The sequence below is a fragment of the Saccopteryx bilineata genome, chromosome 6 (assembly GCF_036850765.1).
Source record: "Saccopteryx bilineata isolate mSacBil1 chromosome 6, mSacBil1_pri_phased_curated, whole genome shotgun sequence".
Classification (NCBI taxonomy): domain Eukaryota; kingdom Metazoa; phylum Chordata; class Mammalia; order Chiroptera; family Emballonuridae; genus Saccopteryx; species Saccopteryx bilineata.
This window is the reverse complement of record NC_089495.1, coordinates 114,038,025-114,058,505: the sequence shown is the minus strand read 5'-3', so window position 1 is coordinate 114,058,505 and position 20,481 is coordinate 114,038,025. Positions and strand designations below refer to the sequence as shown.

At 34.8% G+C, this 20,481-nt stretch overlaps 2 protein-coding genes across 4 annotated transcripts in view; one reads left to right on the top strand and one right to left on the bottom strand.

Moving 5' to 3' along the window:
* The window catches only part of SGCG (sarcoglycan gamma), a 454,763-nt gene that overhangs the window by 257,749 nt on the left and 176,533 nt on the right, over positions 1-20,481 (top strand). The gene's annotated exons all lie outside the window — the stretch shown is intronic.
* Positions 1-20,481, bottom strand: part of PDS5B (PDS5 cohesin associated factor B) — a 197,835-nt gene that overhangs the window by 117,863 nt on the left and 59,491 nt on the right. For all 3 annotated transcript variants that reach the window (XM_066234440.1, XM_066234439.1, XM_066234438.1), the window contains exons 3-9: positions 19,194-19,397; positions 16,287-16,373; positions 16,097-16,194; positions 15,348-15,474; positions 10,195-10,275; positions 3,838-3,978; positions 1,547-1,662 (exon numbers count right to left, since the gene is read on the bottom strand). In XM_066234440.1, the coding sequence (XP_066090537.1) occupies positions 1,547-1,662; positions 3,838-3,978; positions 10,195-10,275; positions 15,348-15,474; positions 16,097-16,194; positions 16,287-16,373; positions 19,194-19,397 (854 nt within the window). The remainder of the gene's footprint in view (positions 1-1,546; positions 1,663-3,837; positions 3,979-10,194; positions 10,276-15,347; positions 15,475-16,096; positions 16,195-16,286; positions 16,374-19,193; positions 19,398-20,481) is intronic.

Sequence of the window (20,481 nt, the reverse complement as noted above, 5' to 3'; positions counted from 1 at the left end):
CCAATACAAAGAAAATAGAAGTCTTTAATTTCCATTTGTTTATTTATGACTTAACTGCATTATATATGAAGGTAATGGGGGGGGGCGCAGAATCATCTTTTATCCATAGGGTCAAAGCAGGTTTCAGCCAGGACCATTAAAATGCTTTTATATATACATATATATATATATATATATTGTTAGAGAGAGGCAAGGAGAGAGAGAGGAACACTGAGCTGCTCTTGTATGTGCCCTGACCAGGGATGGAACCATCAACCTCTGCACTCTTGGGACAACACCCCACTGATGAAGCGGTTTAATACACAGGGTTGGCAAAAGCAGAGTTAGTTATTCATATGGAAAATAATACAATAGTTAATAAATAATAAAGCAAGAATAAACTTTTGTGTACTCAATAATGTAAAACTACTTTTGCCCTACCCTGTGATCAAAGTCAGGGATACTTTTAGAAACATAAATAAATAAATCCCTATAAGAGAAAAGAGAAATAAATAAACACATTCAAAATTTTGCAACTAATTTCAGGACGTTTTTGGGTCATTAGAAGTGTACAGGTTATCATTTCTTTAAATGAAAAATGGAGTATGGAAGCTAGGAGGAGGAATATACATAATCATATATTTATTCCTTCTGTGAATGTCCTTACAGTATGCATTGCACTGATGAATAATCCAAGTATATATCAATTTTTTGTGGAGGAACTATCTCTCAGAATAATGTATGTTTAGTTGGACTTAATCACTGTTATGTAATAATACGTTTTAATTTCACAATTATAACACTTTGTGAGATAACTTTTTAAATATATCATTTTTAAAAATTACTGAGGATGTAAAGAAAAAGTTATAAATATGATCAATCATTATCAGCATTCAAAAATTCCAAACATAAAACATCTTTTAAGCAAGAGAAAGAGAGACAGAGACAGACAGGGACAGACAGACAGGAAGGGAAAGAGATAAGAAGCATTGACTTATAGTTGAGTCACTTTAGTGGTTCATCGACCTCTTCTTATACGTGCCTTGACCAGCCTGCTCAAGCAAAGACCATGGGATCATGTCTATAATAATCATCTGGTCAGGCAAAACTTCACTTTTATTACTTTAAAGAACAATCTTATATGTGGATGGTGTTTTAAAATACATTAATACAGCCTCACCGGGTGGTGGCGCAGTGGATAGAGCATCGAACTGGGATGCTGAGGACCCAGGTTCGAGACCCCGAGGTCGCCAGCTTGAGCGCAGGCCCATCTGGTTTGAGCAAAGCTCACCAGCTTGGACCCAAGGTTGCTGGCTGGAGCAAGGGGTTACTTGGTCTGCTGAAGGCCCATGGTCAAGGCACATATGAGAAAGCAATCAATGAACAACTAAGGTGTCGTAACCAAAAACTGATGATTGATGCCTGTCATCTCTCTCCGTTCTTGTCTGTCTGTCCCTATCTATCTCTCTCTCTCTCTGACTCTCTCTTTGTCCCTGTAAAAATAAAAAATACATTAACAGAAGTAAATGTAAACACACATTTTAAACAGGACACCAAAATCATATACCTGCCCAAATAACACTGCCAAAGAGGTTTGTTTTGAGAAGCCAATTCTGAATCCTTTGCCCCAAACATTTTTGCCAGTAGTTTAACAACTTGCAGGCGTTCCTCATTATCATTGCTCTAAAACAAAACACAACCATAGCATTAAAACCATGAGGTCAATATATTCAGAATAATTTTCTCATAATTTCATTTATCCTCCAAATGCACAGAAAACCATTCATAAATTCCACATGAAATATTATACACAAAAATGCTTGATATACTTTTCACAAAATTAAATCTTCAGTATGCTAATAATCTCAAATGACATTAAAGCAATACTCCCTATAAAACTACATCCCAAACTTTTAAATGTTAGAGGTCTATCCCCACAATTGAGCCTTATTTTCATTCAGAGTCAAATTCAAACACTAACTTGCATCAAAACTACTTAGAACTCTTAAAAAACTATTTGTCATTTTTAAGAACAAACACTGATAGAAGTCAGGCCTTCAGTAAACAAAAGAATCCCACATGACTGTCCTGCTTAAGATCTTTATAGAAATAAATGTGCTGAAGTTATTTAGTTCATTTTAGAGAACTAGTTAGAAAGTTAGTTCATTTTCATACACCAGGTTCATAATGGAGTTTAACAACATGATAAAAAGCCTTGCACATAGAAAAAATTTCTACACTAGACTATGGGTACCCTAGGTATGAGAACTCAATTTTACTGCTGATTTGGTACCTCCAACAGATGACAATGGTTAAATGAATAAGCTGGCATAATTCTACAATTGAACATAAAATGTGGTAGTTGGGAATATTAAAAAGCACTAATATTCAGGGTGTGATGGACAGCACTGTACAATATTTTTAAAAAAATTTAAACCAATGCCTGTCTAGCATTAAGAGTTTCCACAATATGACCTAACTCATCTGCATTACCGCTTGCATTATTCTTCTACATAAGTACTTTCCAACCCTGGCTGCACATCAGAATGACCTGTAAAGTTACAAAAAACAAACAAAAAAAAATCCCCCAAAACACAACAAAAACAAACAAACAAAAAACCGAAAGAACTAATGCCTGACCCCTAAGCCAGAAGTTCTGATCAAGTGGTTTGGTTTAATGCCTGAACATCTGCTTGAATAAGGCTCCATAGCTGAAGAGTCTAATGTGCAGCCAGAAATTATTTAAATTTACTTTATACTACCATCCAACTATAATTCTATGTGTTCCACAAAATCACCCAGCACCTTCCTACCTCTATATGCTTCTGCATGGTGTTTCCTTTGCTTCAATTGTATGCTGTTTGTATCTTTTGTGACACTTATAATATCTGGCCTCTTATTAGATCTGGATTATTTTTTCCTCTTCCTTTCATACTAGATGTTAAATTTGCTGAAATCAGGGATGATAATTTCTTATTTTTATATTTCTTAGAGTATTCAATATTTTTGTTAGAGAAAATCAGATCCACAAATAATTAAAGGTACACACCTGCCTCTGCTTCATCAGAATTGCTAACTGTTAGAAAGAAGTGGTGGCAGGGAGGCAGGAGGACAAATGGCTCACCCAGGAAAAATACTACCGTAACCCACAAATAAAATGGGAAGTATTACACTACCAACATGGACTCTTTATTTTGTTGTTTTGAAAGGGACAAATCAAAATTTTTAAAAACAGGAAATATAACACAAAAAATTTAAGAACTTTTCTGGGTGGTACACTGGACTTTATCAAAGATTATTAATGATACATAGCTTTATTTATTTTATCTTCCTATAATAATTTTAAAAAAATTTTCCCTAAATCAGCACATAAACCTCAATATTAAAGCACAATTTACTGTCAAGGCAATGGGAACTTGCTTCCAAAAGGTTTCAGAGAACTACATGAAAAGCAAAAATGCGTTTAACATAGGCAAGTAAAAATAGTATGTACCAAAGAGAAATATTTCACATGCTATGAATAATACAGACTCTAAACTACTTTTATGTCTCTATCAAGGGGTCTTGGGAAGCACTATAAACTGTGCCTTGAAAACATAAGCTTAATGTATAGCTATGACATCAAAAGTGAGTCAAAACCTAGAATTTATCTGAAAAATACCACCCTGTTAATCATTAAGCAGGAATCCTGGCAGGCACTGCAGTTACATAAAACAGGTGAGGTACAAACGTGAAAAAAGAAGTCATATACTACATCTCTAACACGCACATATAAAATCATTACAAGAATTAAAAAGCCACAAATAATGCCTTTTGCTAATTTTTCAGACAGAAGTATATCGTTTTTAGAACAGTTACCTTTAGTTTAAATTCAAGCTGGGGTAAAACTGAGAGCAGCAAATGACTATCAATATTATAGAGCTCCAAAATTAAGTCAAAGACGTGCTCGGATAAATCACTGATAGATGTTTTCCCAAGCATCAGAACCTGATTAAAAAACTTTTGAAAAAGAAATTTAGCATTAATAAAAACACCACAAAAAATAAATCTTCTAAAATCCTAATTATTACTCAATTAAATTTATTATTAGTTTATACAAACTCAAACAAGGCATATACAAACATTTTTGAACAGCAGGTGGGCTACGTATGTGAAAACATGGAATTCACCTCAGACACAATTTAAAGTAGGTAATTTATATTGACTTACAATTACCATATAATAAACACCCCACTACCAAACATACTTTATTCCTCATTACAGTACTCATTATATTTATCCTGTATTAGTTATCTTATTCCTCTACTAGATAAATTTCTTAAGGATAAGATTCACATGTTGTTCACTTTATCATGTATGGGAGATAACAGACAAAGCCTTCCACCTTCACAGCATGAGTTAATTCCACTTTTAAAATATGTAATTTTATATTTATAATGCAAAGCCTCTTTTTATTCCTTTTTTACTTCTTTCTTCTCATAAACAAAGTGAAATAAACAATATACCAAGTTTATGGCACTGATTAAAATCCAATTAAAAGCACATACTAACACCAAGAATATCCAAACTTGAACAACTTATTTTCTGCAAGCAGCAAACTCCAGCTCCCACATTCAGATCATAATATTACTGAAACTGGTAAAGAAACGTGGCATAATGGTCAAGCTCCTTTGCATTTAAAGTCTTCCAAATATGTAAAAATCAACCCAGAACATACACTAACTACATCAGGGGTCCCCAAACTGCGGCCCCCTGAGGCCATTTACCCGGCCCCCGCCGCTGCACTTTCATTGGTGGTCAGTGAGAGGAGTACATTGACCATCTCATTAGTCAAAAGCAGGCCCATAGTTCCCATTGAAATATTGGTCAGTTTGTTGATTTAAATTGACTTGTTCTTTATTTTAAATATTGTATTTGTTACCGTTTTGTTTTTTTACTTTAAAATAAGATATGTGCAGTGTGCATAGGGATTTGTTCATAGTTTTACTTTATAGTCCGGCCCTCCAATGGTCTGAGGGACAGTGAACTGGCCCCTTGTGTAAAAAGTTTGGGGGTTCCTGTACTACATGTTCTCAATAGTAGCTTGTTTCCCCAAAGGAGGAGTTAAGGGTTCTTTACACCACATAAACTGCCCCAATCTCTTCTCTCTGTGACAGTTAACACATAACTTGATTTTAACTAGGCCTACTATATGGAAAGTCAAGGACTTTACATTTTTGTCTCTTCTGCTTCCTTTTAGTTCTTGGGTTGTTCTTAAAGTTTCTTAGGTTTATGAACCTATATAAACTACCCAGCCATGCAAGGGAGAAAAGAACAAATTCTGTTTTACTATCTTTCTTTATTGGTTTAAAAAATAACTCATTTACCTCTTGTTTATAAATTTTGTGGAAACAGAATTTCATGGTAACAAACATTGTCATTTAGGTTGAAAATAAAGTGGTTGTGTTGTTTTAAGCCGTGAATATTCTCTTGCTTAAAAATAGGCAATCTACATTTCCTTAACAAAAAGCAATAATATTTTCCAATATGGCCACCTTGGTGATCAAACCATCTTCTTCTTCTACCAGTCTGGAGGAAATTCATTTGAAAAGAAAAAAGAAAAAAGAATCCCCTGGTTTAACTTCTCACAAAGTCTGTCAAGAACATTTAAACTCTTCTATAATTCCCATAAAGGCAAAGACCAAACCAGTCTTCTCCACTTTATAACAAGAGCCTAAGACAGTACCAGCAGAGTATGTAACACATTTAGTAAAGGAATAAATAATATGTAACAAGCACTATGACACAAATATAAACGATCCATGCACTAGGACTTATAATTTAGCAGAGGAAATGAATATAGATTTCATTAAGTATTCCCTTCCAAAAACATTAGTTTCTTATTTACAAACAGGTAACTAATATTCATACTAGAAATTAAATTATTTTATAACAATTACCTCCTAATAAAAGGAGTATGAGTAACTTAAAAGTGAGAAATAGGCCCTGGCCGGTTGGCTCAGCGGTAGAGCGTCGGCCTGGCGTGCAGGGGACCCGGGTTCGATTCCCGGCCAGGGCACATAGGAGAAGCGCCCATCTGCTTCTCCACCCCCCCTCCTTCCTCTCTGTCTCTCTCTTCCCCTCCCGCAGCCAAGGCTCCATTGGAGCAAAGATGGCCCGGGCACTGGGGATGGCTCCTTGGCCTCTGCCCCAGGAGCTAGAGTGGCTCTGGTTGCAGCAGAGCGACGCCCCTGAGGGGCAGAGCATCGCCCCCTGGTGGGCAGAGCGTCGCCCCTGGTGGGCGTGCCAGGTGGATCCCGGTCGGGCGCATGCATGAGTCTGTCTGACTGTCTCTCCCCGTTTCCAGCTTCAGAAAAATACGAAAAAAAAAAAAAAAAAAAAAAAGTGAGAAATAAATTCTACCTTAATTACAAAGTGCTTTCACATTAAATAATACATTCACTACCATTACCCCAAGCATTACTAACCTCAATTTACAGATGCAAAAACTGAGACTAAGGAAGTATGCAATTTAACCAAATTTTCCCTATATCAAGATGGATTTGACATATTTATTTATTATTTTTTAGGTGAGAGGAGGGAAAATAGTGAGTCCAACTCCCGCATGTGCCCTGATAGGGATCCAATCAACAACCCCATCTGGGACTGCTGCTTGAGTCCTGAGCTACTTTTAGCCCCTGAGGCCAACATGCTCGGAACAACCCAGCTATCCTCAGCGCCGGGGCCACATTAGAACCAATCGAGCTACTGTCTACAGGAGGGGAAGAAGAAAAGGGGGAATGAGAGGAAAGAGAGAAGCAGATGGGCACTTCTCCTGTGTGCCTGGACCAGGAATCGAACTAAGGACATCTATACACCAGGCCAACACTATCCTCCAGGGGTCCCCAAACTTTTTACACAGGGGGCCAGTTCACTGTCCCTCAGACCGTTGGAGGGCCACCACATACAGTGCTCCTCTCACTGACCACCAATGAAAGAGGTGCCCCTTCTGGAAATTGGGGGGGAGGGCGGGGTGGATAAATGGCCTCAGGGGCCCGCGGGCTGTAGTTTGGGGACACCTGATCCTCTGAGCCATCGGCCAGGGTCTTGATATTTTTTTTTTCCAGTACAACAAAATAATTTTGTGCTGTCTCCTAAAACTCTGATTAAAATAATCTGCTGGAATTTCCATGTAGGAAATTTTTTTACCTGTCTCTATGTACTTTTTGTTTCTCATACTGTTTAAACTTTTAAAAAATATAGAAAGCCTTTTGGTTTCCTGAGTTGTCAAGTTACAACAAGTTCTATTTTAAAAAACAATCTACAACACCGCAGTGATTTTTCTTTTTTTTAAGAGACAGAGAAAGAGTCAGAGAGAGGAATAGATAGGGACAGACAGGAAGGGAGAGAGATGAGAAGCATCAATTCTTCATTGCAGCTCCCCATTTGTTCATTGATTGCTTTCTTATATGTGCCTTGACCAGGGGGCTACAGCAGAGCAAGTGCCCCCTTGCTCAAGCCAGCAACCTTGGGCTCAAGCCACTGACCATGGGGTCATCATGTCTATGATCTCACGCTCAAGCCAGAGACCCCTCACTCAAGCTGGTGAGCCTGTGCTCAAGCTAGATGAGCCCGACCTTAAGCTGGCAACCTCAAGATTTCAAACCTGGGTCCTCTGTGACCCAGTCTGGTCAGGTGTTAAGTCCTATATATGTAGACATTGCTTCCTATAAAGAACAAACCTAAATGTGTCTATGCATAAGTGAAAAAGACACAAATAAAAAAGAAACAGAAGAGGGGTTACTCAGTAGTATCCTACCTCTATTTCACTAATTTTCTACTAGGAAGATAAATGAATAATGGTGATTACATATGCAAGTTCAAAAGGCTGAGAATTTTTACTACTGTGCTCATTGTATCCTACTACAAGACAATTAAGTTCCCTATTAAGTAATTTTACTGTGTATAGGTGTGAGGCAGAAAAATAAGACATAAAAAAATAAAGGAGAAAATAAATGGCAATTCTCAATAACTTCTCAGCTAACCCTCAAGTAAAACAAGGGACAAGAAAATACAAGAAGAAAATAACAAACTACTAGAAATAAACATACAATCGAAATTGTGCTTAGACCATTCTACTAATTATGTGCCTCTGCTCCCAGCTTCCGATAAAGATGTAACATGAAAGTACGGGGGGTTCTATTTCTATAGAAAAAAACTAAGAGCAGGAACTTAACATAAAGTATAAGTGATAAGAAAATGTTTTTACTTTGATTTATCTGAGATTGCTGAAAAGTCCTATCTTGGTCCTTTTATCTTTGTTAACTTTTTAAAAATATTTTCAAATATGCACAAATATTGTGAGATTACTATACAAGAGCCTAGTCACCTAGCTACAACAAATACCACTAATCTACCTTGAACACTTTTTCTTTTATTACCCAATCCTACAGAAGTTACCAACATGGTACAGTGTTATTTTCTTATTTTTACTCCAGAAAAAAGTATCAAAGTTGTGTTCCCCCATAAAGGATGTGGCTTAGCAATATCAATTTAAATAAACACCACCAGGAGGAGCTCACCTGGTCTATCTAATGGGTCATGGAGACAGAATGTGTAAGTCTGGGTATATACACTTAAAGTGCCATTACGTCAATAAAGAAAAATCTTAATTCACTCAATCTAACCAATTTACTCCAGCCAATACCCACGTCTCACAAAACTTACAGAAAGTATTCCCTGCCAATCTTGGAGCCAGTAAGATAGATGACATAATTTCATTCTCCAGCTTCTCTAAACTTCACGCTCCAAAACAATTTATTAATCAAATACATTTTTCCAAATTATCAATGCTTAAAATCATTTAAGGACATAGCCAAAAACAAAAACTGGAACTTAAGGTACTTTTTTTCTAAAGTATGTTACTCTTCAAAGTACATCTTTTCATGGTGTATTTTTTTAAATTTTATTATTTTGACAGAGAAAGAGTCAGAGAGAGGGAAAGATAGGGACAGACAGGAAGGGAGAGAGATGAAAAACATCAGTTCTTTGTTGCAGCATCTTAGTTGTTCATTGATTGCTTTCTCATATGTGCCTTAACCAGTGTGCTGCAGCAGAGTGACCAACCTCTTGCTCAAGCCAGCAATCTTTGGGCTCAAGCCAGCAACCATGGGTTCAGGTCTACTGATCCCATGCTCAAGGCAATGACCCCGCACTCAAGTTGGCATCCTCAGGGTTTCCATCCTGAGTCCTCAGTGTCCCAACCAACGCTCTGTGCCACTGCTTGGTCAGGCTCTTGATGTATTTTATATACTGAATTAATATTTGTACACTATAAGAAAAACTTTCCTTCAATAAACTTTAGGAAATAAGTACATAAGCTCTCTTTCTCACTGTTTTCAAGAGGACATATTTACATAATTTACATTTGAAGGCGGGTGAAAGTAGAAATCAAGAGGAGAGACACAACTGCTACAAATTACCCAGGGCAACATTAACACTATGTTCTAGATTTGTTCCAGAAGGAACCCTTCACATGGAATACAGTATGAATGGGGCCATCTGGGTTGTACAACTCACAGAACTGTGGAGAGAAAAAAACTTATAATAAGATTCTACCGGTGAACCCATCTGCTGAAATACATTCCCTCTGAAAACCAAAGATTGTTAATTGCATATAAGTAGATTTAGGATAATTATGAAAGGACTCATTTCATCGCGATTATTCCCCTTTCTCGGAAAAGGTAGCTTTATATGGATTCTACCCCAGGGGAAGCAAGAGTGCCAGCTTTTACCAAATCAAAGCCATTCATACTTGTCTTCAATCTCTAGATCATGACATTAGTTTATATCTTCCTCTTGTACAAATCAACTTACTCTCCAAAAAGCTGTAAACAATCTCTCTGAATAATGAAAAGTTCTATATATTTTATTTATTTAAATACTTTTAACTTTATTTCTAACATTAGAAAACAGTATATCTTGCTAACCAAAATAAAAGTAGTCTTAGTTCTTATGCAATGTGAAGGAAGCAAATGAGTGAGCAAATAAGATGAGACTTAACCTTCTAGAAAATATTAACCAAGAATAATTTTAAGTAAGGAGAAAAAAAATACATTACTTAATAATTAAAACAACACAAAATTTAACAGTATGTGCTACTTGCCAAAATTTACTTCTAGGAGTCTTTAATATTTTGGCTAACTCTTTGGACAACTAATTACAAGTAAGACTTACATTGGTAATATACGGTTCAATAGCTTGGGCTGTCCTCTTCAGTAAAGCCTTTGCCAAATCATATGCTTGCTTGTTTAAGTTCTGAAAAACATAAATAATTTACATTTCTATGTTATGTTTCCCTATGAAAAACAAAATATTTCCTGTATTTAAAAAGCCACTGAAGTAAATGAATGAGGAAATTGTGTAACATTGAGAATAAAAAAGAGAAGTCAAAGACATTGCTTTTTAAGTTTAACTGGTCTTCTAAATCATACATCCTTCCAAGCAAGGGTAACTATATAACATAATGTAAACCATATAGAAAAGGTCAATAAATGTTTAGTAAATTCAACAGGAGAAAATAATTCTAAATCTAGTCCCAAAGTAAAATGCTATCAATTCAGCTACTTAAAAATACAGGCTGTTTCACCCTGGTCACAAAGAACCAAACTATCCTAAGGGAGTGAACTGGGTTGAGTGTGGACAAGAATGGGAAGGAGAAACACCCACAGGAGGGGAAAGACAAGAGTCTGGGGCAGCTATGGGAAAGCAGACTTACTCAAGCACACCTCAGAGCACAGTTAAGTTCAAGTAGACAAGAAGAAACACAGCAAATAGTAAAGTATGAAAAAAAAAGCAGGTGTGAGAAAATACCTTAAAATGTGTTTCTGGATAGGTTTTGATGATAACAGAAGGAATCAAGACCAAAAATCCAAAATGGAATCATTATGAATTCTAGTTTGAACATATTACAGAGACCAGGAATAATATATATGATATATGTTGAAACTCACTTTCAGCATATTTTTTAATTTGTCCTGATGCTTATTTTGTATTATTTTATTCATTTTTAATGGCTGTTTAGTATTTTACTATATAATATAATAAACCTTATTTATTCATTCTCCAATTCATAGACATTAAACTATGTGTCCTGTACATGCCTCCTTGTACATATAAAAAATAATTTTCTGTAAATTCTATCTTTGCCATTTTTCAGGATTCTATATTCTGTTTGGTCTTGATCTTATTTATTGGTTGTTTCTCAGTAAGTTCTATACACTAAACCTTTGTCAATTATATGCATAACATGTCTTAGTCTACATGCTTTTCAGCGAAGTTTAGGGCATCTTAGAACATACAGAAGTTCTTAAATTTAATGTAATCAAATTTGTCAGTCCTTGCTTATTTGCCTTGTGGTTTATCTTTCTTAAGAAATTCTTTCCACATTGTGGTTAAGATGTTTTGTTTTCAAATAAAAAAACTTTTTAAAGTTTAGTAGAATGACAGTGGTTAATAAAATTATATAGGTTTCACGTGTACAATTCTATAATACATCCATCACCTGTACACTGTACTAAGTGTTCATCACTCCAAGTCTAATTCAAATAAAATTTTAAAGACTTGCTTTTCAAATTTAAATCTTTATTCTACCTGTAATTTATTTTTAGGTGTGGTGTGAAATAACAATCTATTATTATTTTCCATATGAATATTGAATATTCCATTATTCCCTTCAATGACATTTAACACCCAAACAACAATTTCCTATATAACCTATGCATCCATTTGTAAATTCTCCATTACTTCCACATGTTTCCTTGTCCATTACTGCCTGATCGTAGTCAATGAACTGAAATAATGTCTTAATGACAGGTACAGTAAGTCCCTAGTTTCCTATTCTTATTCAAAATTGTTTGGCTATTATTGGCCATTTGCCCTTCAATATGAATTTTAAAATCAGTTTGTTGAATCACAACACGTGCGCACATGCACACGCACACACACACTTTCATTTTCAATTTTGATTGTATGATGCTGTTTCCTATCCCATAAACAGTAACAATTCATGCAACATAGTTAGGTTCTTTTATACTTTTCAGTCAACCATAATGACTTTCATAATAAAGGTCATGCACATTTTTGTTAAATTTCTAAGAAGTTCAAGTCTTTGTTTAAAGCTACAAATAAAAATTTTTGAAACTATACTAATAGACTCAATTATGTAGGATATATTGATACCATTTCCCCTTTTCTGATTCATCTTGTCAAGGGTTTGCCTGTTTAATGCTTTTCAAATTATCAAACTTTGAATTTTTGTAGCATGTTACTGTGTTTTCTATTTCATTGATTTGTATTTATTGTTTTTTATTCCCTTATATACAGTACACTTTGTATATTCTGAGGATGTTTTTATAACTTCTTGAATGGACATTTAACTATAAATTAGATTAAAAAACATTTTAAGTTGCTGTAAGTTGTCATTGTTTTTTGTTTGTTTTTAACCCTTCTTTTTCCAAGTGAGAGGAGGGGAGATGGAATGACACCCGCATGCACCCCCCAACTGGGATCCACCTGGCAACCCCTGTCTGGGGCCAATGCTCTATCTGGGACATGTTCGCAAACCAACTATTTTTAGCACCTAAGGCAGAGGCTCCATGGAGCCATCCAGGGCTTATGCGCTAGAAAACCAATCAAGCCATGACTGTGGGTGGGGGGAGGAGATGGGGTGAGAGGGAGAGAAGGGGAGGGGAAGGGTGGAGAAGCAAATGGTCACTTCTCCTGTGTGCCCTGACCAGGAACTGAACCCAGGACATCTGCACGCTGAGCCAATGCTCTACCACTGAGCAAACCAGCCAGAGCTAACCACAAGTTTTAATATGTATCATTTCTAAATATTGTGTAATTGCCAATATGGTTTATTCTTTTGAAAAATAACATGACTAATATAAACTTGTAAGTCTTATTATGTTTTATATCCTTAATATTCTTAAAAACTCTTGGTCAGCTTCATTTATAATCACTGAGAAATATGTCAAAATCATCCACAAATTGTGAATGTTTCTCTTTATATTTCTCTCAATTTATGAGCCTATGTATATACAAGTTTAGATTTCTCCTTGTGAACAAAATCACTGTATAAATCTCTTCTTTACCCAGTAAGAACTATTACCTCTAATTTTAATACAAGCTAATTCAGTTTTCTTAGTTAGTATGTACCTGGCAGTCTTTTTTCTATCCTTTTAATTTCAGTATTTTTGTGACAGTATTTTTGTTATTTCTTATTAACAATGACCAACTAAATTATTTTCCATCTCATCTGATGATCTACCTTAAGTTATAAATTTGGGTCATTTACATTTATTGTAATTCCTCCTTTGAGTGTAATCCTTAATTTTTTTTTATTATGGTTTTTTTTATTAGGGGTATATATAGATAGCGAGGCAGACTCTGGCATGCACACTGACTGGGATTCACCCAGCAACCCTGTCTGAGGCCAATGCTCGAGTAGCAAACTATTTTTAGCATCTGAGGCCAACACTTGGACCAACCAACCCATCCTCAGTGCCTGGGGCCAGGCTCAAACCAATCAAGCTACTGGCTGCAGGAGGGGAAAAGGGAGAGAAGGGGGCGTGGGATGATGAGAGAAGCAGATGGTCATTTCTCCTGTGTGCCCTGACTGGGTCAAGGCTCTATCAACTGAGCCACCGGTCAGGGCTGTATTCCTTAAAATTTTTAATTTGAATACATTTCAAGTTCACAGTTAATCAACAGGTCTATACTCCTGATCATCAGATTATATCACTCATCAACTCCATTCGATTTATGTTATTTGTATCCAGTGTTTTAAGATCATTTTCTTAATACTCCTTTAATTAATTATAATAATTATTGTAATTTTTGTCATATATCTTATTTAGAGCATTTCTTTGTTCACCACTATTTCTTGTAGCTCATTCCCTTTAAATTCAATTTGCATCATTCTCAAGTATTCATAAAGCGGTTCCTTCAGGAAGGATGGATTGACGAATATTCAATGTCTTAATTTCACTCAAATTAAATATGCATACACACATACAATTTATTTTATCTAAGCACTGTAGAAATACAGTTTCATTCTCTTCTGGCACCTATTCTTGTTACTAAGAAGTCAGCAGTTTAACCTTTATTCCATGGTTAAGGGCTATGCCTTTTTTTCTGTGGGTACTTTATAAATTATTTCTGGTTTTGCCATTCTACAATTTCTCCAAGATAAACATGACACTTTTGCTAACTAACCCATAGATTCATTCTTTTCATCAATTCATAAACATATTAAGCAAATTTCTATTTCAGTATCTCTTCTTCACTCTCCCTCCACCTGGTGTTCTAAAACCACTATTAAACATATCGGACCTTTCTTTCATGTCTTAGCATCTTTTATATTTTCTTTATCTTTATCTCTCTGTGTCTGTATAATTTCCATAGATAAGTTTCTTACTTTTCTAAATATCTGTTATAATCAAAAAAATTTTAATTTACTATTTTTCTAGCCTTCTTTTATCTAGCTATCATGGTTTTTTTAAGTCTTATTTTATTATTTTTGTCTTTAATACTTTTAAGCATGTCATCTTTAATCCTTTTAAGGGTACTTTATTATTTTTATCTAATAATTATATTATCTAAATTTTTTGATCCAATCTTAGAGTGTATGGGTTTCAGCATTGATGAACTATTTTAAGTGTTAGGAAATTTTGGATTATGAGGTCATTTTGATTGAAGCCTTATTTGTGTGAATGCTGTGTAGCTGTAAACTTAGATTATATCCGGCCAGGAGGTTTTACGTTTGCCCAGATCTTTATATTGGTGATTCCTATATCCCTCTCTTTAACATTGACCCCTTTTGAATCATAGAACCATATTTCCAACTGCTTACTCAAAAGTTAGTTATATTCAAAGAATATACAAACACACATGTATCCCCCTTGATTAACATTAACGGGGCAGGAAACATCGTCAACATAGCCTGTCTCCAACTTAGAAGAAACTTAACCTTTAAATTTCACCTTCTCTTCATCTACACTAGGCCCTATTTGGTTGTACATTTCCCAACATATGAAGTTACGCAATAGCATTTAGTAGGTATTAAATTCACTTCTTAAAATATATCTTATTTAAAGCTCAGTTGTTACAGATATTTTATCATATGACCTAAGTTATTCCATTTAATTTATGACTAACAAGTATATGATTATTAAACATTAAACATAATATTTATTAATATTAGTCAATAAAGCAGATTCCCCAAAACCAAGTTTAAAGAAGGATAAGTTATATTTAAAACGGAAACATAAATTTGGGCCTTAATATCAACAGGCTTTAGACATATCTAAGTACAGATTGCTACTTACCTTATGGGCAGGTACCAGGTTTACCAAAACTGTATCCAAAAGCTCCTGAGATACTGTATCACCTTCACAAATAATAGAACTCATGAGGTCTACCATGTGCATATGAACCTTCTGATTGTGGCCATTGCTGAAATTCAAAATAGATATTTAGGGAGTAACAAAAATATTCATGACTTAATCATAACATGGTACCAACAAACATGACACTTCATTAAAAATGATTCTAAAATATTAATTAAATCAAATTATTTATTATCATTTAAAGCTTCCCTCTCTCCCAAACCTTATAGTAGTAACCAAAATCTATTTTTAAACTAAATTTCCTATATGATTTTTCCCTAACTTTAGCCAGTCTCACAAGCAAAAGTAATTAGATTAAATGCAACTTTAGTTTTACCTTAAATTCAGAAAATCAAATGGCCCTGAAGATAATTCTAGTAATTTTAAAGAATACAGAAATAATTCAACTGTTCACATGAATTAAGGAGTAATATGTAATTTAAATAAAAGATAAAAGTATAATCCAAAAACTATTTTTACATTTAACATAGATTGCTGTTGTAGTGCCTCTCTTATATTATTCTTTATATCACAAAATTCATTAAGTTCTATTTGTTTTTAAAACATCTATAAAAATGCTAATGAATTCTTAAATTACAAGTCTTAGCTTTCCAATATTCATAACAGTTTAAGGAGAATTATCTATAGGTAAAAAAAATTTTTTTAAGTTATATTCCTAATAAACTTACTTTATAACTGAAAATAATGTTCTGTATAATTGTGTAAAAATTTCATTGCTATCTTCCAATTCAAAGCATATGTTATATGACTTGACCCAAGCAATGTTCTAAAAATGAGATAAAAAGACACTTTAATTAGTGAAAACACACACACACACAAAGTTAAAAATGCCATCTCAAGATATAATATATTGCTTACCTCAAGTAAATAAAAATATCTATTGAATTGTGGGCTCTTTGTATCCTCTAATCCCTTCAACTGCCTTGTTATAAACATAAATATATCCTAAAAAAATAAAAAGTATTGTTTAGATTATGAATGCTAAATTTAAATATCCACTAAACTCCTAAAGCTAATTCAGCATTCATGTATATCTACCATAATAAATGGTAAAGAACCAGGCAAATATTGAATGTGTAACTGTATTTAGCTGAAAATTTTTAAAAGATTATCATATGAAAACACCAATTATCTTAATACCCTTCATAGGAAAACAGTTAAATTATTAACGTGAATTTAAAGTGGAAAAAATATAGGCCTGAAAATGAGTAAACTAAAATTTATGCTAACTTCATCACAATAAAAACAGCAGCAGGCCCTGGCCGGTTGGCTCAGTGGTAAGAGTGTCGGCCTGGCGTGCAGGAGTCCCGGGTTCAATTCCCGGCCAGGGCACACAGGAGAAGCGCCCATCTGCTTCTTCTTCTCTGTCTCTCTCTTCCCCTCCCGCAGCCAAGGCTCCATTGGAGCAAAGTTGGCCCGGGTACTGAGGATGGCTCTGTGGCCTCTGCCTCAGGCGCTAGAATGGCTCTGGTTGCAACAGAGCAAAGCCCCAGATGGGCAGAGCATCGCCCCCTGGTGGGCATGCCGGGTGGATCCCGGTCGGGCGCATGCAGGAGTCTGTCTGCCTCCCCGTTTCCAACTTCAGAAAAATACAAAAAAAACCCCAACCAAACAAAGAAACAACCAAAAAAACTCAGCAGCAATGACTACAAGTTGATTAGGTTTGGTGCAACAGCACTACATATGGTAATTATATAGAAAAAACAGTTTAGGAGCCTTAAAATTCCAAAATAAACCATTTTTCAATCTCTCCCTATCTCTTGCTTTTGATTTTTTGCTACATCCTCCTTTGTACCTAGATAGAGATAGGTTCAATGTCACTTTGAGTCAATTTTTATGGAGATGATGTTTTGAAAAAAATTATAAAAATTAATTCTGCAAAGAAAGCATGCTAATCAATCAGTGAAAAGAGAAAAAATGTTCCCCTTAGAAGTAAAATGATAAATAGCATATTTTTTAAAAGGGAAGAAATGTAATATGCAGATGACTAAGCAGATTTTCAACCTTCAAAAATGGTTATTTTGAAGGTCCTATATAAAATACATCCTCCACAAATAAGCCCTTCTGGTTTGAGTGAAGAAACTAAGTGTCATGCTGATTCTACCTAGAGACGGAAAGACAACAGTCAATCACTGAAATCTCTCCAACAACCACTGACCGAACATGAAGTCAGGCGTAAAGGATTGTCCACAGACAACAATAAATGGACCGTGGACAGGTGAGAACCAAAGTAACACAATTTTCTACTATTACTACTGTAAAGAACACTAAACTCTCATGTAAATAAACTGAAAACTATTTTATAAATGTTTAGAATAAACACCCTCAAAATGAATAATTTATAAGTACTCCAATAAAATAAAAAATAGGTATTTATCATTAAGACCCAAAAAAATTGACCAGAATAAATAACTCAGCTCTAAATTTTTCAGCTATGAAATAATCCAAAGACTAATTTAATCTCAGCTCTTCAAAGTTCTTCTGTAAATTGTTCTGTTAAATATAGAACAGATCTGAAGCTGTTCTTTTAGGAGGATTTTTTACCACCCAAAGCCTTGACACAGGTCATGATTATGCAAACTGAGAAATACACGAGAGATAGACGAAATCATGTAGTAGTACCTTAAGTTATACCTTCCTTTTAATGTGAATGCCAAAAAGACACCTGGTGATGTCTATAGCCCAATCAAATTCAAGCACTCCTTAAATGATTACCTCCAAATGAGATGTTCACAATTAGAAGTCAAAATACACACCTGGGTATACAACTCCACACTACTCACTGAGCTACTTTAAGTTTCTGACCATTCTCAACTCTGACAATTCAATTCCACTCTTAAATGACATATATTACCTCTACCACCCCCCATCCTAAATTCTTATACCAATTAAAATGTAAAACAAGCATGCCCAAACAAAGTGTTCAATATTGAAATTCAACACACTTGACCAAATGAGTACGTTCCTCCATCCAATTATCATGAAGCAACTGCATGAGTTCAAGAATCAAAAGTCTTGGTCATTTTTAACCACTGTAAACTCAGTTCCTGACACATTTAAAGTCAATACCTGTTAAATAAGATAAGCCTAAACCGTCATTTTTTTCACACTCAGTATTAATAATCTTCCTATGGACTCATTCTTTAACCCATAATTTCCACAACTATCTTTTATTGTTGTTGGTTTTTCTAATTTTCCTCCTAACCTGCTTTATTCAATACATTTACTGCATGCTGCCAGCCAGACTTACATTGTTCCACCTCTTTTATCATCGTTTACAGACTCTCTATTCATATGGTTTTATGTACAACTTCTGTAATCAAGTACTAAGTGCCTTTTGCACCTTTTATATTCAAATTCTATTTATTTTCTTCAACATAATTCACATCACACGTTTCATTAAATGAATCAGGATTCATATAAATTCAGGTTTATACTAGATACTGCCTTTTAAATAGTAAACATGGGCTCTAATATGAATTTTCAAAAGGGAAAAGTATCCCACAAGTGATACTGAAATAGAGAGAAAGATGATATAAAATGTATAAAATAGACTAAAGATCACAAATTGTTTTACAAAAGCAAGTACTAAATTGGTGATAGGGTTGAAGGGAGGAAGTTCTAAAGAAAACAGAAGTTTAACAAAAGATGACTATAGCTAACATCAAAAAATCCAAATAAATTACCTAAGTACTTTAATTCCCATTTTACTTAGAAAGACAAATAAAAGTATTAGTCTTGGCAGTTCTATAAATCAGTACTTGCCTTTAGTTTATCGGGGGATGTATAAGGAGCTTCAGGAGCATAAATCCTGAAAATATCAGCAAGGCAACAGGCTACCAAGAGGCGAACATCTTTATCAGGATGCTTGAGGAAAAAGTCTGAAGCAAGATGTAAAGCCAGGTTTAAATAAAGCTCCTTTTCTTCTTCAGAGTCCTGGTCCATATCCATGAAAGTTTTCACAACCATCTATACAAACACACAATCATCAAATAATGAAATCCTTCATGTAAAAATAGGCATTTGAAATAAAAGCCATATTAATTGCAAAGGATAAGCTTCCAATAATTATGCTTTCATTTTCCCCTCAAAGTGTCTGAGAGAAGATCATTCTAAAACCATAGGACAAATAACTTTTCTTCAAAAGACTAAGTAAAATACTTTTAATTTACCCATCACACCTGCTAACCAGATTTTAAAAGTTTAAAACTACCCTTACACAGCGCTTCTGGTCTCACTGTTACAGTGAACTAAAAGGAGTATGATCTTGTTAAAAGCAGCATCTTTTAAAATAATTTAACTGAAACATATGTACTCTTATTGATCAATGTCACCCTATTAAATATAATTTCTAAGTATGTATTGAATATAATCTTTTTATTAGGATAAAAAGTATACCTCTAAAAAAAAAACCTAAGATGACAATTTATTTTCCCATCTGAGCCATAAACCACTCCAGATACATGGATTTATATATTCAACTAATAATATACATGTATATACAGACTCAAGAAAGGATAACAGGGATGCATCCATGAATGTGAAGAAGCTATCATGACAGACTACCATAGTACCCAAAGCAGTATTTCTTGTGCCACAGTAAAAGAGAATATGATCTGGATAGTTCATTAGTAGTACTTACTCAGTGGCATGTATAAAATGAGCAGAAGGAACCTACAGGAAATGGTTCCTTTTTCAAAAACATTTACATAAAAGAAGTGGGATGAAAACAAGAATTGGGACAAACAGTACAGTCTAAATTCTGTGAAACGCTTTCTCTAATTTCAGTATTAGTAGTTACCATGAACCCTCCGTCTGTACTATTACAACTTCAAATGAGATTTAACAAAATTGTCCAACTTGATAGGAACAGGAAGGGTGAATATCTGGCATCCACTAGGTGGTGCTGCAAATACTAATCAGCCAGTAGGGCTGGCCAAGTATCAGTGTCTATCTATGACGTGGTCCTGGAGACAAGGTTTCCACTCTGCTGTAGAGCTAGACTTTGAGAAATAAATGCCCCATGTCTTAACTGAATTATCAGAGCCACCGT